This window comes from Chlorocebus sabaeus, chromosome 2 (genome assembly GCF_047675955.1).
Source record: "Chlorocebus sabaeus isolate Y175 chromosome 2, mChlSab1.0.hap1, whole genome shotgun sequence".
Taxonomy (NCBI): Eukaryota; Metazoa; Chordata; class Mammalia; order Primates; family Cercopithecidae; genus Chlorocebus; species Chlorocebus sabaeus.
The window spans coordinates 17,136,811-17,156,377 of record NC_132905.1 but is presented as its reverse complement, the minus strand read 5'-3'; the positions used below and the strand labels follow the sequence as shown (position 1 = coordinate 17,156,377).

Here is a 19,567-nt window from a genome sequence, read left to right as displayed (position 1 = left end):
AGGTGTGAGGTAACTCTGCTGTGTATACACCTTCCATGTAAACCTAAAATTATTTCAAAACAAAAGGTTCACTTGCTTTCAGGCTACCATTAAAACAGAACCACCCTGGGGTAGTTGGGCTTTAGGAATATTTAACATATTTAGGTCTGAGGACCACACAATTTCTTTCCAGTGAGAATCTAGATAACTTAAAACTTAGCAAATGTAAAAATTGTTTCATGTATTTTTGCATTATTTCTAATGTACTATGTACATAGATAAAATACTTGTAAATAAAACAGTACTTTTTAAGATGTGGTTCTTAACCCTCCATTTCATCATTAAATCTGTGTTTTTCAAAAACACTGACTGCCCCTGCCCCACCCCCAGGAACTCTGACTCCTAGCTCTGGGGTGGAGCCCAGGAAACAGAACATTCTGTGAGTTCCATGCAGAGTTGAGAAGCACTGGTTTGGTGATAGTGGAGCAGGATATTTGAAACAATGACTGTTGGAGAATTGGAATCCCTGGTCTGCTTAAACAAAGCTTGATCAAAGGTGATTGGCAGCTATTGAATTGATCTCCATGACTCCCTCAGAGAATATTCTAGATCCCTAATGCTGTGCAGGTGCTGCTGTATTTGCACCTCCTCCCCATATATTTGCACCTCCTCCCCATGAACATAAAATGTCACCTCGTCTCCTGGGTTTGTGTGTGTGTCGTGTGGGTATGGGTGTGGTCTCGGTTTGTGTGTGTGTCATGCGGGGGGGGGGGGGTGTGGTCTTAATTGTTAATGCATTTGTTTATTAATTTAACCAGTAGTATTTGTTGAGTTACTACATATACCAGGCACTGTTTCAGGTGCAGAGGATACAACAGTGACCAGGACAGGTGCCGTCAGGGCCACGTCTATATCCCTTAGGGTGGCCTGCGGACCTCCAGGTGCCAGCATCTGCATGCCTGGGCCCGAGGGGCTTTTCTAGAACCAGTGCATGGGGGCAGGCAGGAAGTGCCTGGGAATTAAAGCCCCCTGGGAGCAGCTCTCAAAGACCGACAAGTTGATGTATAAACCCCTCCGCTCCCTTGACCTGTGGGAGAGGCAGTTCTGAGATGTGGATTTTAGACCATCTCAGCTTTTCCTCATAGGGCTCATCTCTGGTCACCACCACAGAAGCACCTGTGCAGGCTGCTGTCCCGCATCTGCTGTCTCACTTCCCCACTCCCCTGCTGGTGTCTTCTTCACCTTCCAAACAGTCGCCTTGCACTGGAATCCTTGCCCCAGGATCTGCTTCTAGGAAACCAAAATGAAGACAGTTCCTGCCCACAGAGAGCTTTTATTCGAATGGATTCTAATGTTTGTTTCTGATGGCACAGTAGTTTTAGGAAACCCTTTTGATCTGACAGAGCGGCCAGGCTGACCAACGACCCGAGCCCAGAAAGGCTTCCTCACACATGTCCTTGGTTTGTTTTTCTCTTCCCAGGACTATCCTTCCTACCCTGGCTTCCCCCAGAGCCAGTACCCCCAGTATTACGGCTCATCCTACAACCCTCCCTACGTCCCGGCCAGCAGCATCTGCCCTTCGCCCCTCTCCACGTCCACCTACGTCCTCCAGGAGGCATCTCACAACGTCCCCAACCAGAGTTCCGAGTCACTTGCCGGTAGGTGCAGGCACTGATGGGGCCATTCATGGTTGTGGCCTGAGAGCTTCTATGAAGGAAGGACCCGGATATCGGTCCTGGTTGTAACAAACAGGTTACCCAAGGGCTAAATCCATCTCTCAGACATGTTTTGTTGGCCTGTTTGTGCGTGTGTTTAATTGCATTTGTGTTTAAAAGTCAGAAAATTTTATTAATACCTAAAAATTCTATTTTCTGGCTTTTTTTGAAAGAAGATCTGGCCATAGTAGCCACATTCCCAAGGAACATCACTTGGTTAAAACTAAGTGTGCCTGTTCTTTGTAGAAAGGACACACCCAATTCCACATCTAGCCAGCTTACCCCATGTTCATTACTGCCTGGCCCATGTAGGCCTTGGAGTTGATGAGCCCGGTAGTATTTATAATATTACCGGCCAGGTGCAGTGGCTCACACATGTAATCCCAGCACTTTGGGAGGCCGAGGTGGGTGGATCACCTGAAGTAAGGAGTTCGAGACCAGCCTGGCCAACATGGTAAAACCCTGTCTCTACTAAAAATACAAAAATTAGCCTAATTGGTGGCAGACACCTCTAATCCCAACTACTAGGGAGGCTGAGGTAGGAGAATCACTTGAACCTGGGAGGCAGAGGTTGCAGTGAGCCAAGATCGCACCATTGCACTCCAGCTTGGGCAACAAGAGGGAAGCTCCATCTCAAAAAATTAAATAAAGAAAGAAAATATTAGCCATCCGGTTCGCGCTGAGCACATACCTGTGTGATCTTCTCTAATCACTGAGTTATATATTTATTCAGCAAATATTTGTTAAGCACCTGCTGCATTTCAGGCCCTCCCTTTAGTTTGGGAAATAAAGTGCAATGTAGAGTTAAGCTTTGCAGACAGGAATCGAATAATCGTACAAATACCTCGTTACAAACTGCGATAAGGAGAGGCATAATCCTCACAAAAACAGGTTGATATTGTCCCCACCCGTTTTCTAGATAAGAACAATGAAGATGAGAGTGATAAGGAGCTTGCTAGTAATTGGTGGAGCTGGGATCCAAACCCCAGTTTGTTGGCCTCCATAACCAGCGCTCCTGCTATGCACTGGCCGCACACAGCCAGGAATAGGTTATCTAAAACCCATTTGAGAACAGAAGGGCAGAGGCCTTCAAATATTGATTCTTTGTCTAAGAGGGGTTCAAGTATAGCAACTCAGGGTCCTCAAGAGTTACAGAATCCTTCAAAACATCCTGAAGCATGTTCGTTTTTTTTTTTCTTTCAACTTTTATTTTAGGTTCGGGGGTACACATGCAGGTTTGTTACATGGGCAAATTGCATGTCACGGAGGTCTAGTGTACAGATAATTCTGTCATCCAGGTAATCAGCATAGTACCCAGTAGGTAGTTTTCCAGTCCTCACCTTCCTTCCATCCTCCACCCTCAAGTAGGTCCTTGGGTCTATTGTTCCCTTCTTTGTATCCATGTGTACTCAATGTTTAGCTCCCACTTATAAGTAAAAACGTGGTATTTGGTTTTCTGTTCCTGTGTTAATTCACTTAGGATAATGACCTCCAGCCCCATCCATGTTGCTTCAAAGGACATGATCTTATTTTTTATGGCTGCGTAGTATTCCATGGTTTATATATATCACATTTTCTTTATCCAGTTCACCATTGATGGGCATCTAGGTTGATTCCATGTCTTTGCTATTGTGAATAGTGCTGCAATGAACATATACATTCATGTGTCTTTATGGTAGAAAAATTTATATTCCTTTGGATATATACCCAGTAGTGGGATTGCTGGGTCAAATGGTAGTTTCATTTTAAGTTCCTTGAGAAATCTTCAGGCTGCTTTCCACAGTGGCTGAACTAATTTACATTCCCATGAACAATGTATAAGCATTCTCTTTTCTCTGTAACCTTGCCAGCATCTGTTATTTTGTGACTTTTTAATGATAGCCATTCTGATTGGTATGAGATGGTATATCATTGTGGTTTCGATTTGCATTTCCCTAATGACTAGTGATATTATTTTTTCATATGCTTGTTGGCTGCATGTATGTTTTCTTTCGAGAAATGTCTGTTCATGTCCTTTGCCCATTTAATAGAGTTGTCTTTAAGGATGTTTGTTTCTGATGGCACAATAGTTTTAGGAAACCCTTTTGATTAGCCAAGATTTTTTGGCTTCAAAAGATATAGAAAATCTAATTCAAACTAGTTTAAGAAAAAACAAATGAATTTTTAGGCATTTCTAACCAAGATGTTCAAGGGTATAGGGCTAGCTCTAGGTGTTCCAATGATAAAGTTGAGACTTTGTCTCTCTCTTCCTTCTGGCTCTGAATTTTCCTGGGTTCATTTCATTCTCAGCCACGCTCCTCCCGTATGGTGGCAAAGATGGCCACCAGCTACCAAGAGGTCAATCCTGTCTGCTAATCCACCCCAGCAAACATAATTCCTCCTTCTTAGCCATTCCTGCAAAAGTCCCAAGTAAAGCTCCCATTGGCCCAGCTTATATCACATGCTCATCCCCAAACCAATCTCTGTGGTCAGTGGAATGGAATGCTGGATGAAGCAGCAGACTTTGGGCTCATGCCTATGGCTGGAGCTAGAGTTGAGGTCAGTCTCACCTCAACCACCAGGGACTGAGAGTGAGGAAGAGGTGATCACCTCAAAAAACCCAGAGCACTGTAACTACAAGAAGACAGAAGAGGCACTGGATGAGTAAAAACAATAAATGTCCACAACCTTGATATGGATCCCACCTATGCTATGAGCAACATGTGACAGAGTCCATGTCCTGACCCCTCTGTGGTCACAAAACTTGGTGTGTAACATCCCTATGCAACTAACGCACCAGCCTATGGATTCATTCATTCATTCCCCAGACCTACTATGCATATCTTCTCTTTTACAAGATGGTTTTGGCTTATCAACATTAAATAACATGGTGGCAATACATTAGAATGTCAGTAGCTGTCACTGAGTTTTGTTCCTTTGTCTTCTTTTCTGAAACCTGCTGATGTTTGTAGGGTTTTGCAGAAGCTAAGCTAGCACGATGGTGTGGAGACAGTCATCAACAAATATTAATTGGTTGATTGTTAGAAAAGGAACAATAGGGAAGACCCACCTGTTTTGTTCCTGGGGTTCTTGGTGTGGTTATTGATTTTAGCCCTTAAATTTTCCATCACTGGGAGTGAGTGAGTTATCCTTGGTTTGATGACAAATGGAGACAATATGGCAAAGCATGTTAAATAAAGTCAACTTTTTAAAAGGTTTAGAGCTTGAGCATTGATTTTGGTCATTGTGATCCCATCCCAGAATATTTAATGATGCATAGTACCTATTTAATAACTTTCTTTGAAGAGTTTGAAGTTTAACAAAGTTTTTTCTCTGTCATGATCTCGAATTATCTTTGGCCATCCTGATTTTCAGAATGTGGTTTTTCCAATCTCATTTCAACAGAGGAGAAAAAAAAAAAACACTGATGAGAAATTAGGGCAGAGAGGAACTATAAGCAGGAAATCATCAAGTAGATGCCACAATCCATCTATAATTCAATGGTGAATTGAATGGCTTACTTCCCCAGAATCTGAGTTTTGTGAGAAGGTTCTCTTTATTCCCATCAGGAGTGAATATAAAGGCTCATTGTATCTCTCTGAAATTTTTCTGTCTTGTTTCCCCCTGTTCTTACTTTATCCCTTGATCTAAGGTTCAACAATAAGTGGTTGAGATGGTTTTTACTGTGTGTCTAACAAGCTGACATAAAATCTAATGACATAAATAATGGTCAGCTGTAGCTGAGGTCTCCTGCCTCTTTTTCCTAGTGTTCACTGTAAAGGAAGGGAATTTAAGCATATGTGTGTGTGCACGCACGCACGCACACACACACACACATTCATTCATGCACTCTTTTTAAATTTCCCATAAAAACTCTACTTTTGAAATTATCCAGGATATCCTTGAGTGGTTGGTTCCAAACTCCAGAGGCTCTAGAGGTTTACTGACAGATCACACTCACTCTGTGCACTGCCTGGATATAGTATTTTGGTGCTCCCACCACTCACATTCCCCACCCACCCCATCCCCACCCTAGGACACTCTGCATTGACATGCATTAATGTGTGTGTGAAGTGCCAACAATTTGCAGATGATTACAGGGCAATTTGCTGATATAGAGGGCAGAATCTGAACATCTCATGTTACTCAAGAGAAAAGCCAAATCATTGGTTCCTTAAGGATTTTTTTCTTTTTACATTTTTAAGTATGGTACAAATTATCTAAAAAGAAGTTGAAGGATTTTTTAACTTCTAAGATCAACTTCCTCTGGCAATAGAAGAAGAATTTTTTTAATCTCTCAAGAAGAAATTGGGAAGGCTCTTCCGTGCAACTTGGCAACATCTAACAAATTTTAAAATGCATACCCCTTTTAACTCAACTATCCAACATCTGAGAATTTATCCTAAAGATAAATTTTGACCTAGGTATAAACACTTAAGTAAAAAGAATATTTATTTTTTTCACTCTGATTAAAAATTTATTAATACTATTATGCAAATAATTTTAGTGATAACCACAAGGGTTTTGTATTTTGTACTGTTAGTACATAAATACATACAAAAATACATTTTGAAACTTCTTGTATCCCCTTTATCCTTTTCAATTTCTGTTTATGTTTGCTCTACAATATATATGATGAATCTGTGCAGTGGAAAATTTTTTGCTGATGAGTATGGTACAATCAGAAATGTTTGGACACTGTATCAGTTTCTTCTTGCTGCTGTAACAAATTATTATGACCTTTGTGTCTTAAAACAACACAGTGATTATTTTACAGTTCTGGAGGTAAGAAATGCAACATGGCTCTCACTGGACTAAAATCAAGGAATCAGCAGGGTTATATTATTGGAGGCTCCAGAGAAGAATCACTTCCTTGCCCTTCCACCCTCAGAGGCCTCCCGCCTTCCTTGGCTCATGATCCTGCATCATTCCAATTTCTACTTACATTATCTCATCTCCTTCTCTAACTCCAGCCCCTCACCCTCTCTAAGGGCTGTTGTGATTCCATTGGGCCCACCCAGAGAATCCAGGATCATCTCCCCATCTCAAAGTCCTTAAGTCAGTCACATCAAGAATATTTATTCAAAAAAAAAAAAGAATATTTATTGCAGCAACATCATAGCAAAAGGCTGGAAACAACCTGGATACCATGTCATTAACAGGAAACAGGTTAAATTAATCATGGTGCATCCACCAGTGGCATACTATACAGCTGTTAAAAAGAATAAGGCAGATATATTTATGCTAATATGGGCTTCTCTTTGAGCTATTGTGATAGATTAAAAAAAAAGCAGGAGGCAGAATTACATGTGTAATGTGAGCCTGAGTTTTCTTAAAAGTTTAAGTGTAGGTTAATACCCATATTTACTCATATTCCGTAAGGAATTTCTAGAAGGATGCAATAAGAACTGTTAATAGTCATTTTCTCTGGAGAGGAAAACAAGATCTGGAATGAAAGGAAAAGACTGTATGTAACAGGCAATCTGTAGAACACTTCACCCAACAGCAGCAAATACACATTCTTTTCAAGTGCACATGGGACATTTACCAAGATAAATATTAATATATTCTGGGCCATAAAACAAGTTTCAGTACCTTTAAAAGAATCAAGGCATACGAAGCATGTTCTCTGACAGCAGTGGAATTAAATTAGAAATAAATAACAGAAAGATTTTGGGAAGTTCCTAAATCTTCAGGATCTAAATAATATACATCTAAATGACCCATGGGTCAAAGAAGAAATCAATGGGAAATTAAAAAGCACTTTGAATTGAATGAAAATGAAAATAAGTATATCAAAATTTATGGAATGTCATTAAAGCAGTACTTAAAGGGAAATTTATAGAATGAAATGCCTGTATTAGAAAAGAAGACACACTTTCTTACCACAGGTATCAGGTGAAGGAAGGAAGGGAGGGAGGGAGGGAGGGAGGAAGGGAGGGAGGGAAGAAGGAAGGAAGAAAGGGAGGGAGGGAAGGAAGGAGGGAGGGAGGGAAGGAAGGAAGGAAGGAAGGAAGGAAGGAAGGAAGGAAGGAAGGAAGGAAGGAAGGAAATGAGGGAGGGAGGGGAGGGGACATTGGTCAAAGGATACAAAATTTCAGTTAGTAGGAATAATTTCAGAAGAACTATTGTACAATATGGTGACTATAGTTAATAAATAAGGAATTGTATTAGTCTATCATCATGCTGCTGATAAAGACATACCTGAGACTGAGCAGTTTACAAAGGAAAGAGGTTTAATGGAGAACTCGGTTCCATGTGGCTGGGTAAGCCTCACAATCATGTTCGAAGAGAAGGAGGAGCAAGTCACATCTTACGTGGGTGGCGGCAGGCAGAGAGAGATCTTGTGCAGGCAAACTGCCGTTTTCTTAAAACCGTCAGATCTCATGAGATTCATTCACTATCACGAGAACAGCACAGGAAAGACCCTCCCCCATAGTTCAGTCACCTCCCACCAGGTTCCTCCCATGACGTGGGAATTATGGGAGTTACAATTCAAGATGAGATTTGGGTGGGGACACAGCCAGACCGTATCAGTGTTATATACTTGAAACTTGCTGAGAGTAGATTTTAAGTGTTTTTAGTAAAATTAAAAAATAAATATGTGAACATTAATTAGCTTGATTTAGCCATCCCCGATATATACATATATCAAAACATGTTGTACATCATAAACATACACAATTTTTATTTGTCCAATTAAAAAATTATCATCATCATCTGCAGGGTTGCTGTGAAACTTGAAATAAAAACACCAGGCATGGTGGCTCATAGATCACCTGAGGTCAGGAGTTCAAGACCAGCCTGGCCAACATATCGAAACCCCATCTCTACTAAAAATACGAAAATTAGCCAGGCGTGGTGGCACACGCCTGTGATCCCAGCTGCTCAGGAGGCTGAGGCAGGAGAATCACTTGAACCTGGGAGGCAGAGGTTGCAGCAAGCTGAGATTTCACCACTGTGCTCGAGCCTGGGTAAAAAAGCGAGACTTTGTCTCAAAAAAAAAAAAAAAAAGAAGAAGAAAGAAAAAAATGTGCCTTGCCAATTATTATTATTATTATTATTATTTTTTTTTTTTTGAGATAGAGTCTCAATCTGTCGCCCAGGCTGGAGTGCAATGGCGTGACCTTGGCTCACTGCAACCTCTGCCTCCCGGGTTCAAGTGATTCTCCTCCCTCAGCTTCCTGAGTAGCTGGGATTACAGGCGCCCACCACCATGCCTGGCTAATTTTTGTATTTTTAGTAGAGATGGGGTTTCACCATGTTGGTCAGGCTGGTCTCAAACTCCTGACCTCAGGTGATCCACCTGTCTCAGCCTCCCAAAGTGCTGGGATTACAAGCGTGAGCCACCGCGCCTGGCCCAACCTGCCAATTATTAAGTAACATGGAAATGTAAATAATGATTACTGAAAATATATTTAAGAACTCATTTTAACCCAGATACTTAATAAATTTCATCCAAAGATATGTTTATTTAACTTAATTTAAATTTTTTTAAAAATAAGAAGAAGTAAAACTTCATGAGGTAAAGAGATAAAATGACAAGGTCACCTATGTAGAAAATCTGATGGAATCTATGAAAAAGCTACTAGATCTAAAAAGTGACTTTAGCAGCATAGCAGGGTACTAGGTGAATATCTAAAAATCAAGAAACAACAGGAAATATAATATTTTAAATGCCATTTGATCTATTTCAAAGTTTAAAGATATGAAATACTCAAGGTTAAATTTCTGAAAAGATACGCATGACTTTACACTGGAACCTATAAAACTGCTGAGAGAAGTTAAAGAAGGCATTAATAAATGGAGATACATACCTGGTTCACGAATCAGAAGACTTAATACTGTTAAAATGCCAACTTTTCCCAAATTTATCTATAAGATTAACACAATCTCTAACAATATCTCAGGCTTTTGTTTAGAAATTGTCAAGCTATTTCTGAACTTTAAATGGAAATGCAGAGGACCTAGAAGAGCCTCAATGACTTTGGTAGACAAGAACAAAGTTAGAGGGCTAAGACTACCTGATTTTAAAATCCATTTTAAAGCCACAGTACTTAAGACAATGCAGCATTGGCATAAAGATAGACAAATAAATCAATGGAACAGAATTGAGAGTTCAGAAATAGGTTGGGTGCCGTGGTGCATGCCTTTAATCCCAGCACTTTGGGAGGCCGAAGAGGGAGGATCACTTGAGGCCAGAAGTTTGAGACCAGCCTGAGCAACATAGCAAGACCCTGTCTCTGCAAAAAAATAAAAATAAGCCAAGCAGTGGCTTGTGCCTGTGGTCCCATCTGCTCAGGAAGGTGAGGTGGGAGAATTGCTTCAGCCAGGGGTTTGAGGGTGCAGTGAGCTATGATCACACCACTGTACTCCAGCTTGGATGACAGAGTGAGACTCTATCTCCAAAGTAAATAAACGAATTAACCCACATGTATGTGGTCACCTGATTTTTGACAAAAGACAATTCAATGGAGAAATGGAGAAAGGACAGTCTTTTCAACAAAAGATGCTGGAACGGCTGAGCACAGTGGCTCACGCCTATAATCCCAGCATTTTGGGAGGCCATGGCAGGTGGGTCACCTGAGGTCAGGAGTTCAAGATCAACCTGGCCAACATGATAAAACCCTGTCTCTACCAAAAATACAAAAAAATAGCCAGGCATGGTGGTGCACACCTGTAATCCCAGCTACTTGGGAGGCTGAGGCAGGAGAATCCCTTGAACCCGAGAGGCAGAGGTTGCGGTGAGCCAAGATCATGCTACTGCACTCCAGCCTGGATGACAGAGCAAGAGTCCGTCTCAAAAAAACAAAAAAAAATACTGGAACAACTGAATATCTATACTTCATACCTCACATGACACACACACAAAAATGCAAAATAGATCATAGACTTAAATATAAAACTGTAATGTTCTACAAGAAAACATAGAAGACAGTTTTGTGACTTCGATTTAGGCAAAGATTTCTCATACCTAACACCAAAAATATGATCCAAAAAGAAAAAAAAGAATATAAACTGGACTTCATACAAATTTAAAACTGTTCAGAGAATGAAAAGAAATCAATGGTCCAGGAGAAAATAATTGCAAGGCATATCTGTAATAAAGCATGTGTACTCAGAATATAGAAGGAGTGCTCAAACCCCAATAATAAGAAAGTAAACAATCTGATAAAGAAATGGGCAGCACTGGGTACAGTGGCTCACGCCTGTAATCCCAGCACTTTGGGAGGCCGAGGCAGGCGGATCACCTGAGGTCAGGAGTTTGAGATCAGCCTGGCTAACATGGTGAAACCCCGTCTCTACTGAAAAATACAAAATTAGCTGGGTATGGTGGCATGTGCCTGTAATCCCAGCTGCTCGGGAGGCCGAGTCAGGAGAATCGCTTGAACCCAGGAGGCAGAGTTTGCAGTGAGCTGGAATTGCACCACTGCACTCTAGCCTGGGCGACAGAGTGAGACTCTGTCTCCAAAAATAAATAAATAAATAAGAAAAGAAAAGGAAATGGGCAGGCTCTGTGTGGTGGCTCACACCTGTAATGCCAGCACTTTGGGAGGCCAAGGTCGGCAGATTGCTTGAGCCCAAGAGTTCAAGACCAGCCTGGGCAACATGGGGAAACCCTGTCTGTATAAAAAATACAAAAATTAGACAGGTGTTGTGGTGCAGGCTTGCAGTCCCAGCTACTCAGGAGGCTGAGGCAGGAGGATCGTGTGAGTCCGGGACATCGACACTAAGGGAGCTATAATTGTGCCACTGCACTTCAGCCTGGGCAACACAGTGAGACCCTGTCTCAAAATATAAAGAAATAAAAATAAAGAAATGGGCAAAATATTTAAACAGATGATAGATGCCTCACCAAAGAAGATATAGGGATGGCCAAAAGCACGTGATTCAGATGCCAAACATCATTAATCGTTAGAGAAATGCAAATTAAGTTCACAATGAGACACCACTACATACCCACTGGAATGGCTTTAATCACAAAGACTGACCATACCAAGGGCTGGCAAGGATTTGGAGCAACCAGAACTCTCATCTACTGCTGGTAGAATGTAAAATGGTACAACCACTATGGAAAATAAATCATCTCTCTTTTTTTTTTTTTTTTTTTTTTTTTGAGACGGGATCTCACTCTGTTACCTAGGCTGGAGTGCAGTGGTGTGATCATAGCTCACTGCAGCCTCGACCTCCTGGGCTCAAGTGATCCTCTGGCCTCAGCCTCCTGAGTAGCTGGGACTACAGGCATGTGCCACCACACCCAGCTAATTTTTGTATTTTTTGGAGAGATGGGGTCTCATTATGTTGCCCAGGCTGGTCTCAAACTCCCAGGGTCAAGCAATCCTCCCACCTTGACCTCCCAAAGTGCTAGGATTACAGGCATGAGCCACCACACCTGGCCCTATCCATTTTTTAAAAACTTAAACACTACTTATTATATGACCTAGAAAGCTTGCTTGATAAAAATGCTTACATGTAGAACAATGTGTGAATTAATGTTCATAGCAGCCTTATTAGAACTGAAAACTAGGATCAACCCAAATGTCCACCCACAGGTGAATGGATAAACAAATTCTGATATATCCATACAATCGAATAGTAATCAGCAATAGAAATGAAATATTGGGCTGGGCACGGTGGCTCATGCCTGTAATCCCAGCACTTTGGGAGACCGAGGTAGGCGGATCATGAGGTCAAGAGATCGAGACCATCCTGGCCAATATGGTGAAACCCTGTCTCTACTAAAAATACAAATTAGTGGGGCATGATGGCACATGCCTGTAATCCCAGCTACTCAGGAGGCTGAGGCAAGAGAATCACTTGAATCCGGGAGCGGAGATTGCAGTGAGCCAAGATCTCACCACTGCACTCTAGCCTGGCAACAGAGGGAGACTCTGTCTCAAAAAAAAAAAAAGAAAGAAAGAAATGAAGTATCAATAAACACCACATGTACTGAATCTCAAAGCAATTATGCTGACCAAAACAAGCCAGAAAAAAAGAATATGTACTATGTGATTCCAATTTTTTAAACCTCTAGAAAATTCAAACTAAAGTCTATAGTGAAAGAAAGCAGATTAGTGGTTGCCTGGGGAGGGGAACTGGAGGAAGAGATTATCCAAAGGGATAACAAGAAAATTCTTGGGGTGCTGGATTTGTTTATTATGTTGATTGTGGCAATGGCTTCACAGATGTGTACATACGTCAAAACTTCAGAAATTGTGTACTCTATGTCTAGTTTATTGTATGTCAATTGTGCCTCAGTAACACTGTTAAATAAGTAAACACATTAAAAGAGAGAAAGAAAAAGAATGAAATGACTCCAAGAAAAGTTTACATAAACTGCTCTATCCTGTGGATCTCTGACTGTGACCTTGAACTTTTACTCTGTAGTAGTCTGTTCTCCATTGCTATAAAGAAATACCTGAGACTGGGTAATTTATAAAGAAAAGAGGTTTAATGGCTGGGCACAGTGGCTCATTCCTATAATCCCAGCACTTTGGGAGGCCAAGGCAGGCAGATCACTTAAGGTCAGGAGTTTGAGACCAACCTGGCCAACATGATGAAACCCCATTTCTACTAAAAATATAAAAATTAGCCGGGTATGGTGGTGTGTGCCTGTAATCCCAGCTAAAGAAAAGAGGTTTAATTGTCTCATCGTTCCTCAGGCTGTACAGGAAGTATGGTGCTGGCATCTGCTTAGCTTCTGGGGAGGCCTCAGGAAATTTGCAATCATGGCAGAAAGTAAAAGGGAAGCAGGCATGTCTTACATAGCCAGAGCAGGAGAAGGAGAGGGCGGGGGGAGGTACCACACATTTTTAAACAATCAGATCTCGTGAGAACTCACTCACTGTGCAGTACCCAGGGGAGAGGGAGATGGTGCTAAACCATTCATGAGAACTCCACGCCCATGATCCAGTCACCTCCTACCAGGCTCTGTCTCCAACACTGAGCATTACAATTCGACAGGAGATTTGGGCAGGGACACAGTCCAAACCATATCACTCCTCATTCTCGAGAATGTGTACATTTGGGTAAAGGCCTGGTTTTTTTTGTTTGTTGTTTGTTTGTTTTTTTGGAACCCCTACGAAATTGGTTTCACACAGACCTTATTTTAGACATTTCTTAGATAACTAGCATTTACCCCTCTTTTTAATATTTGCCTGTTTTAATGGGAGGCAACAAATGTTTTCTAAGCCCAGTAGCCTTAAACTACCAAGTGAACCAGAAAATACCTTATTTACATTGCTCTTCAGCATCTGTGAATTGAGAAGAAATTCTTTTTCCAGAGGAAAGTCTTTGCTCGCTCAGTGTTTGGGAATCTCTCCTGCTGTATCCTGAAGATTCTGGGGAGGTGGAAAACGCCCAGCCATCCTGACAGCGCAATCGTGTCTTGTCCTATTAGGTCCTTAGTCTGCTAAGAAGCTTTTATAAATATTAAATAAACACAAAGTTCAGTCCCTTGGGTTTTAAAGGGAAATAGTTCTTTCAGGGTAGAGAAAAACTCTCCCTAGCCAAGTATTTTTAGACAAAGTCATTTTCCCGTGATGATCCAAGAACTGGCAATTAGGGCAGGAAGGATGGCGTCTGTGTGACACATTTGGGAGCTAAACCAAGCAACTGTAAAGTGAGAAAATGGGATGGGATGTCCTCGAAGTTTCCGCACTGCTTTACAATTCTGTCACTCTCTAGTGACAAGGACAGGCCCAAGTTTTAGTTCTGGCTCTGCCACTCATTTGCAGACTCACATGGGCCAGTAAGTCACCTCACTAAACCTGAGTTCTCTCACTAACTAAATAAGGGTAGTAAAGTACAATCCAAAGCCATGCATTTAAAACATCTGAGCTTAAGCAGCAACACAGCTCTGATGCTGGTTTTGGGACCTGGGTCGGGGACAGTGCTGCTTCACTTGTTTGGGACCACTAGACAATTGCCAAAGGGCACAAGTGTGACAGCCTCTCAGTGGAGCCACACCCGGGAGCACCCCGAAGTGAGAAGCCGCAAGGGCCCACATTCTGTGCTGCGTCTCTCACTAATCCACACATATCTGTGGGTCGAGTCCAGCCAGAACTTCATTCAAGCCACCTCCTAACTGCCAGGCCTGGGCTAGATGCTCTCGCCTATAATCTCATTTACTTCTCCGATTGACAGATCTCTCAGTGGGTAAAACTTAAAAGGCTTGCATTTAATAGAGAAGGAGCGGGGCACGGTGGCTTACGCCTGTAATCCCAGCACTTTGGGAGGCGAGGCAGGTAGATCACCTGAGGTCAGGAGTTCGAGACCAGCCTAACCAACATGGTGAAACCTCCTCTCCCTGTCTCTACTAAAAATACAAAAATTAGCTGGGCATGGTGGTGGGCGCCTATAATCCCAGCTACTTGGGAGGCTGAGGCAGGAGAATTGCTGAACCCAGGAGGCAGAGGTTGCAGTGAGCCAGGATCACGCCATTGCACTCCAGCCTGAGCGACACAGCGAGACTCCGTCTCCAAAAAAAAAAAAAAAATAGAGAATGGAGGGAGCCCAGTAGGGAGAGGAAGGTAGAGGATCCTTCTCATGCAGCCCCCATTTACCTCTGGGACAGAGAGAGAAGAGTCTTCTAAAGGTAGAAGAGTGTAATGCTCGGCTACAGATAAATATGTGTTGCCCTCCTTCTGTTCGTCTAGGCATTCTCAGGTTTTCAGATTTAGAGAGTGGTAAATGCGTAACTCCTCCATCATTACAGCCCCCAGCGGCCCCTCCCTTACTCCCTGCGTGAGGCCTTCCCTGACTAGCCCCGTATAAATGAGTCACCTCTCAGCACTCCCCGCTGCCCCATCCTGATTGACTGAACACTCGATTGGTTGATTTTAGAGACGAGGCCTCGCTCTGTCGTCCAGGCTGGAGTGCAGTGGCGCTATCATAGCTCACTGCAACCTCTCACTCCTGGGCTCAAGCGACCCTCCTACTCTGCCTCCCGAGTAGCTGGGACTATAGGCATGCACCACCACACTAGGTCAACTTTTCTATACTTTGTAGAGACAGGGTCTTGCTGTGTTGCCCAGGCTGGTCTCAAAGCAATCAAGGGATCCTCTCACCTTGGAGGTGCTGGGATTACAGGCGTGAGCCACCACACCAGGCCCCCTGACTTGTGAATTCTCTGTGGCACGTTTCCCTCCCGGGCTTGGTATATGCTTGCTTGTTGATGTGTCTGCTGGCTCTGTCCTCTCAACTAATGTTGAAGCACTGTGAGAACCAGGACCTAATCCCACTGCCTGGAGCTGTGCCCGCTGACCAAGTGTCTGTTGGATGGATGAAAGATAATGAAGGTCACCAATGGGCAATTTAAGGCACTTGCAAGAAGTTTCCATCCTGCGCGGTCTTTGCCTCTGGTACTGCCTTGGAACCCAGTGCTCTGGAGCTAGATGAAGCTGGTGGGATATTTCCCAGGAGGAGACACCCAGCAAAGCTTCTGATTTGTCCATGATTCCCCTTCTTACCCTAGGTGAATACAACGCACACAACGGACCTTCCACGCCAGCGAAAGAGGGAGACACAGACAGGCCGCACCGGGCCTCCGACGGGAAGCTCCGAGGCCGGTCTAAGAGGAGCAGTGACCCGTCCCCGGCAGGGGACAATGAGATTGAGGTAATCCAAAGGGCCTGTGTGTGACTTGGTGAATGTAATCTCCATCTGAGGCCCGAACAAGAGTGGAGACAGAGTTTTCTCCAAGTACGTGGGGGAGAATCGCCCTTTGTGTTTACAAAGCACGAGTAGGGAAGCATGAGGTTGTCCAAGCAGATAGCCCTGGGGCCAGGACAGAAGAGCAGTTCTCAAACTGAAGCAGCGCAGCGTCAGAATCACCTGGGGGGTGGTGCTTTTGAAATCGGGGATTGCTGGGCCTCAGCCCTAGAGTTTCCAGTTCAGTAGATCTGGGGCAGAGCATGAGAATTTGTGTTTCTAACAAGCCCCCAGGTGATTTTGATGCTCTGGGTTGAGGACCATGCTCTGAGAGTCCCTGACAAAGAAGAGAATGGGCCTCCGACCTTCCAGCTGGGTTAGAGTGGGTCTCTATCCTGGTTACACAGCAGAATCATCTGGGATGCTCTTTAAAAAACAGATACCCTGGCAGCATTCCAGACCAATTGAAAAGACACTGGAGGAACTAGCGGGCGGAGGGGAGTTTTAAACGTTCTCCATGGGGACTCCAGTAGGCTTTAGAAATTGATCTGTGTGGAGGCTGGCTCAAATGAGTGGGCCTCTATTTCTGGAATTCTGACTTCTTAGAAAGGGCTCTCAACCTGGGCTGCACACGACAGTCACATGGGGGCTTTGAGAAACCTTCATTATCAAGCTGGACCTCAGACCAATTAAATCCGATTCCCTGAGGGTGGAAGCCAGGCATCAGTGTTTTTAAAACTCCCTGGGTGATTCCTGTGTGCAGCTGAGGCTGAGAACTAGTGGTCACGGATGCTCCAGTCTTTTTTTTTTTCTTCTTTTTTTGAGGCGGAGTCTCGCTCTGTCACCCAGGCTCGAGTGCAGTGGCGCAATCTTGGCTTACTGCAACCTCCACCTCCCAGGTTCAAGCGATTCTCTTGCCTCAGCCTCCTGAATAGCTGAGATTACAGGCACACACCACCATGCTCAGCTAATTTTTGTATTTTTAGTAGAGATGAGGTTTTACCATGTTGACCAGGCTGGTCTTGAACTCCTGCCCTCCTCAACTGACCTACCCACCTCGGCCTCCCAAAGTGCTGAGATTATAGGAGTGAGCCACCACACCCAGACTTTTTTTTTTTTTTTTTTAAATCAGGTGTACATGAGGTTTTCAACAGAATGCTATAGGATACGTACAGATAGTAAGATGATAATCATCATGAAACAGATTACCAAGTCTCCCATCTCACAAAGTTACTTTTTCTGTCTGACAAAAGCAGCTAAAATCTACTTATTTAACAAAAATCCCTAATACAATAAAACTTTATCAACTCTAATTCTTGTGTTGCATATTAGATCTCTATACTTGTCATTTGTTATGCAAGTGTAGTATTATTGGCCGGGTACTGACATTTTCCCAAAAACAAAACAGCATGCCGAGGGGAGGGTACCAGTAGAAATAGGCAAAATGGATGCCCCAAAACCGGAAGTAAGCTACTATTGTCTTATCAAGGGAGGAAAATAAGCAAACTCACCGGTTTATGCTTCTTTGAAAAAGGCAGTCAGGGCCGGGCACGGTGGCTCAAGCCTGTAATCCCAGCACTTTGGGAGGCCGAGGCGGGCGGATCATGAGGTCAGGAGATCAAGACCGTCCTGGCTAACACGGTGAAACCCCATCTCTACTAAAAATACAAAAAATTAGCCAGGCATGGTGGCGGGTGCCTGTAGTCCCAGCTACTCGGGAGGCTGAGGCAGGAGAACGACATGAACCCAGGAGGCGGAGCTTGCAGTGAGCCGAGGTCATGCCACTGCACTCCAACCTGGGCAACAGAGCGAGACTCCGTCTCAAAAAAAAAAAAAAGAAAGAAAGAAGAAAGGCGGTCAGTTGCTGGCCTGAGTGTGCTGGGTGTCTTGGTAGGGTTGTCAGTGCCAGGCAATTCAAGTGCACCAGAGTCACATCCCTATTTATAATCTGTATACTTTATGGGGCAGCTGCAATGCTCAGCCACAAACTCAGACACACTGAGAAATATCATCTTTGTCATTTCCTTAAAAAGCAATGTAATTTTAATGCTGAGTTCCCACCCCACCCGATGATAAGAAATTTCATTTCATTATTAGGGACCTTCCACTCCCAGGACTATATGAGAATCCAGGAGGTCAAGTGGTCTCAGAAACCAGACCAGCCTCTGACGTCCAGTGTGGCTGGGTGGCCACTGCTGCCTTCACTGTCAAAGCCTGCAGTCGTCACTAAAAGTCCAGCCACTCTCTGGTGTTTCCATGCTATACAATGGGTATGGAAATCCTTGTTGAGCCTGAGAACCTTAAAATATTCGCTACAATTCTTTGGTTGCAAGCAACAGAAACCAATTCCAGGCCCAGCACAGTGGCTCACACCTGTAACCTTTACCACTTTGGGAGGCCAAGGTGGGCAGATTGCTTGAGTCCAGGAATTTGAGACCAGCCTGGGCAACATGGCAAAATACCATCTCTACAAAAAACAAACAAACAAAAAATTAGCCAGGCATGGTGACACACACCTGTAGTCCTAGCTACTCAGGAGGCTGAGGTGGGAGGATGGATTGAGCCCAGGAGGTGGAGGCTGCAGTGAGCCATGACCACACCACTGCACTCCAGCCTGGGTGACAGATTGAGACCCTATCTCAAAAAAAAAAAAAAGAAAAGAAAAAAGAAAAAAACAGAAGAAAGAAAAAAGAAACCAGTTCTGGTTACTTAAGCAAAAATGAATTTACTAGGAAAGGACAATGAGAGGAGGCCATAAAACCAAGTTTAGAAAGAAAGTAACAAAGACATTGTTGAGAAATCTAGGAATGCCAGAAAACAAACTATTTTAGAGTGCATGCCGTGTCCTTCAAGTGTCCGATTCCAAGGAGACAGCATCCCAATGGCCTAGCTTGGGTCTTATACTTGCCCCTTAATTGACAGCCCCACCAAAATAGCACACAATGGGGAAGGAAAACTAGGATGCTCTTATCAGAAGCCCTGAGGATAGAAGCTAGGGGTGGGGACCGGGGCCTCCAAGCAGCACATGCTGACTTCAGCATGTTCAGGGCATTTGATATTTAGCCAGTGGCCCCTAGTTCACCTGTAGCAGTTGTTTATAGCTGGGGTGGGTTCTGATCACCCTGGAAGGTATTAAATATCCTGAACATCATGCTTGGTGCCCTATACTTGGTCAGCCTCCTGAGGTCTACCAGCAGCCTTGATCCATGCTAGAGACCTGGTGCAGAGCAAGTGTTCCCACT

General features: G+C 43.5%; 1 protein-coding gene across 3 annotated transcripts in view; it reads left to right on the top strand.

Annotated features, from left to right (window-relative positions):
• The window catches only part of EYA2 (EYA transcriptional coactivator and phosphatase 2), a 284,816-nt gene that overhangs the window by 175,118 nt on the left and 90,131 nt on the right, over positions 1-19,567 (top strand). For all 3 annotated transcript variants that reach the window (XM_008015099.3, XM_073006162.1, XM_073006149.1), the window contains 2 exons: positions 1,460-1,637; positions 16,150-16,292. In XM_008015099.3, coding sequence (XP_008013290.2) covers positions 1,460-1,637; positions 16,150-16,292 — 321 coding nt within the window. The remainder of the gene's footprint in view (positions 1-1,459; positions 1,638-16,149; positions 16,293-19,567) is intronic.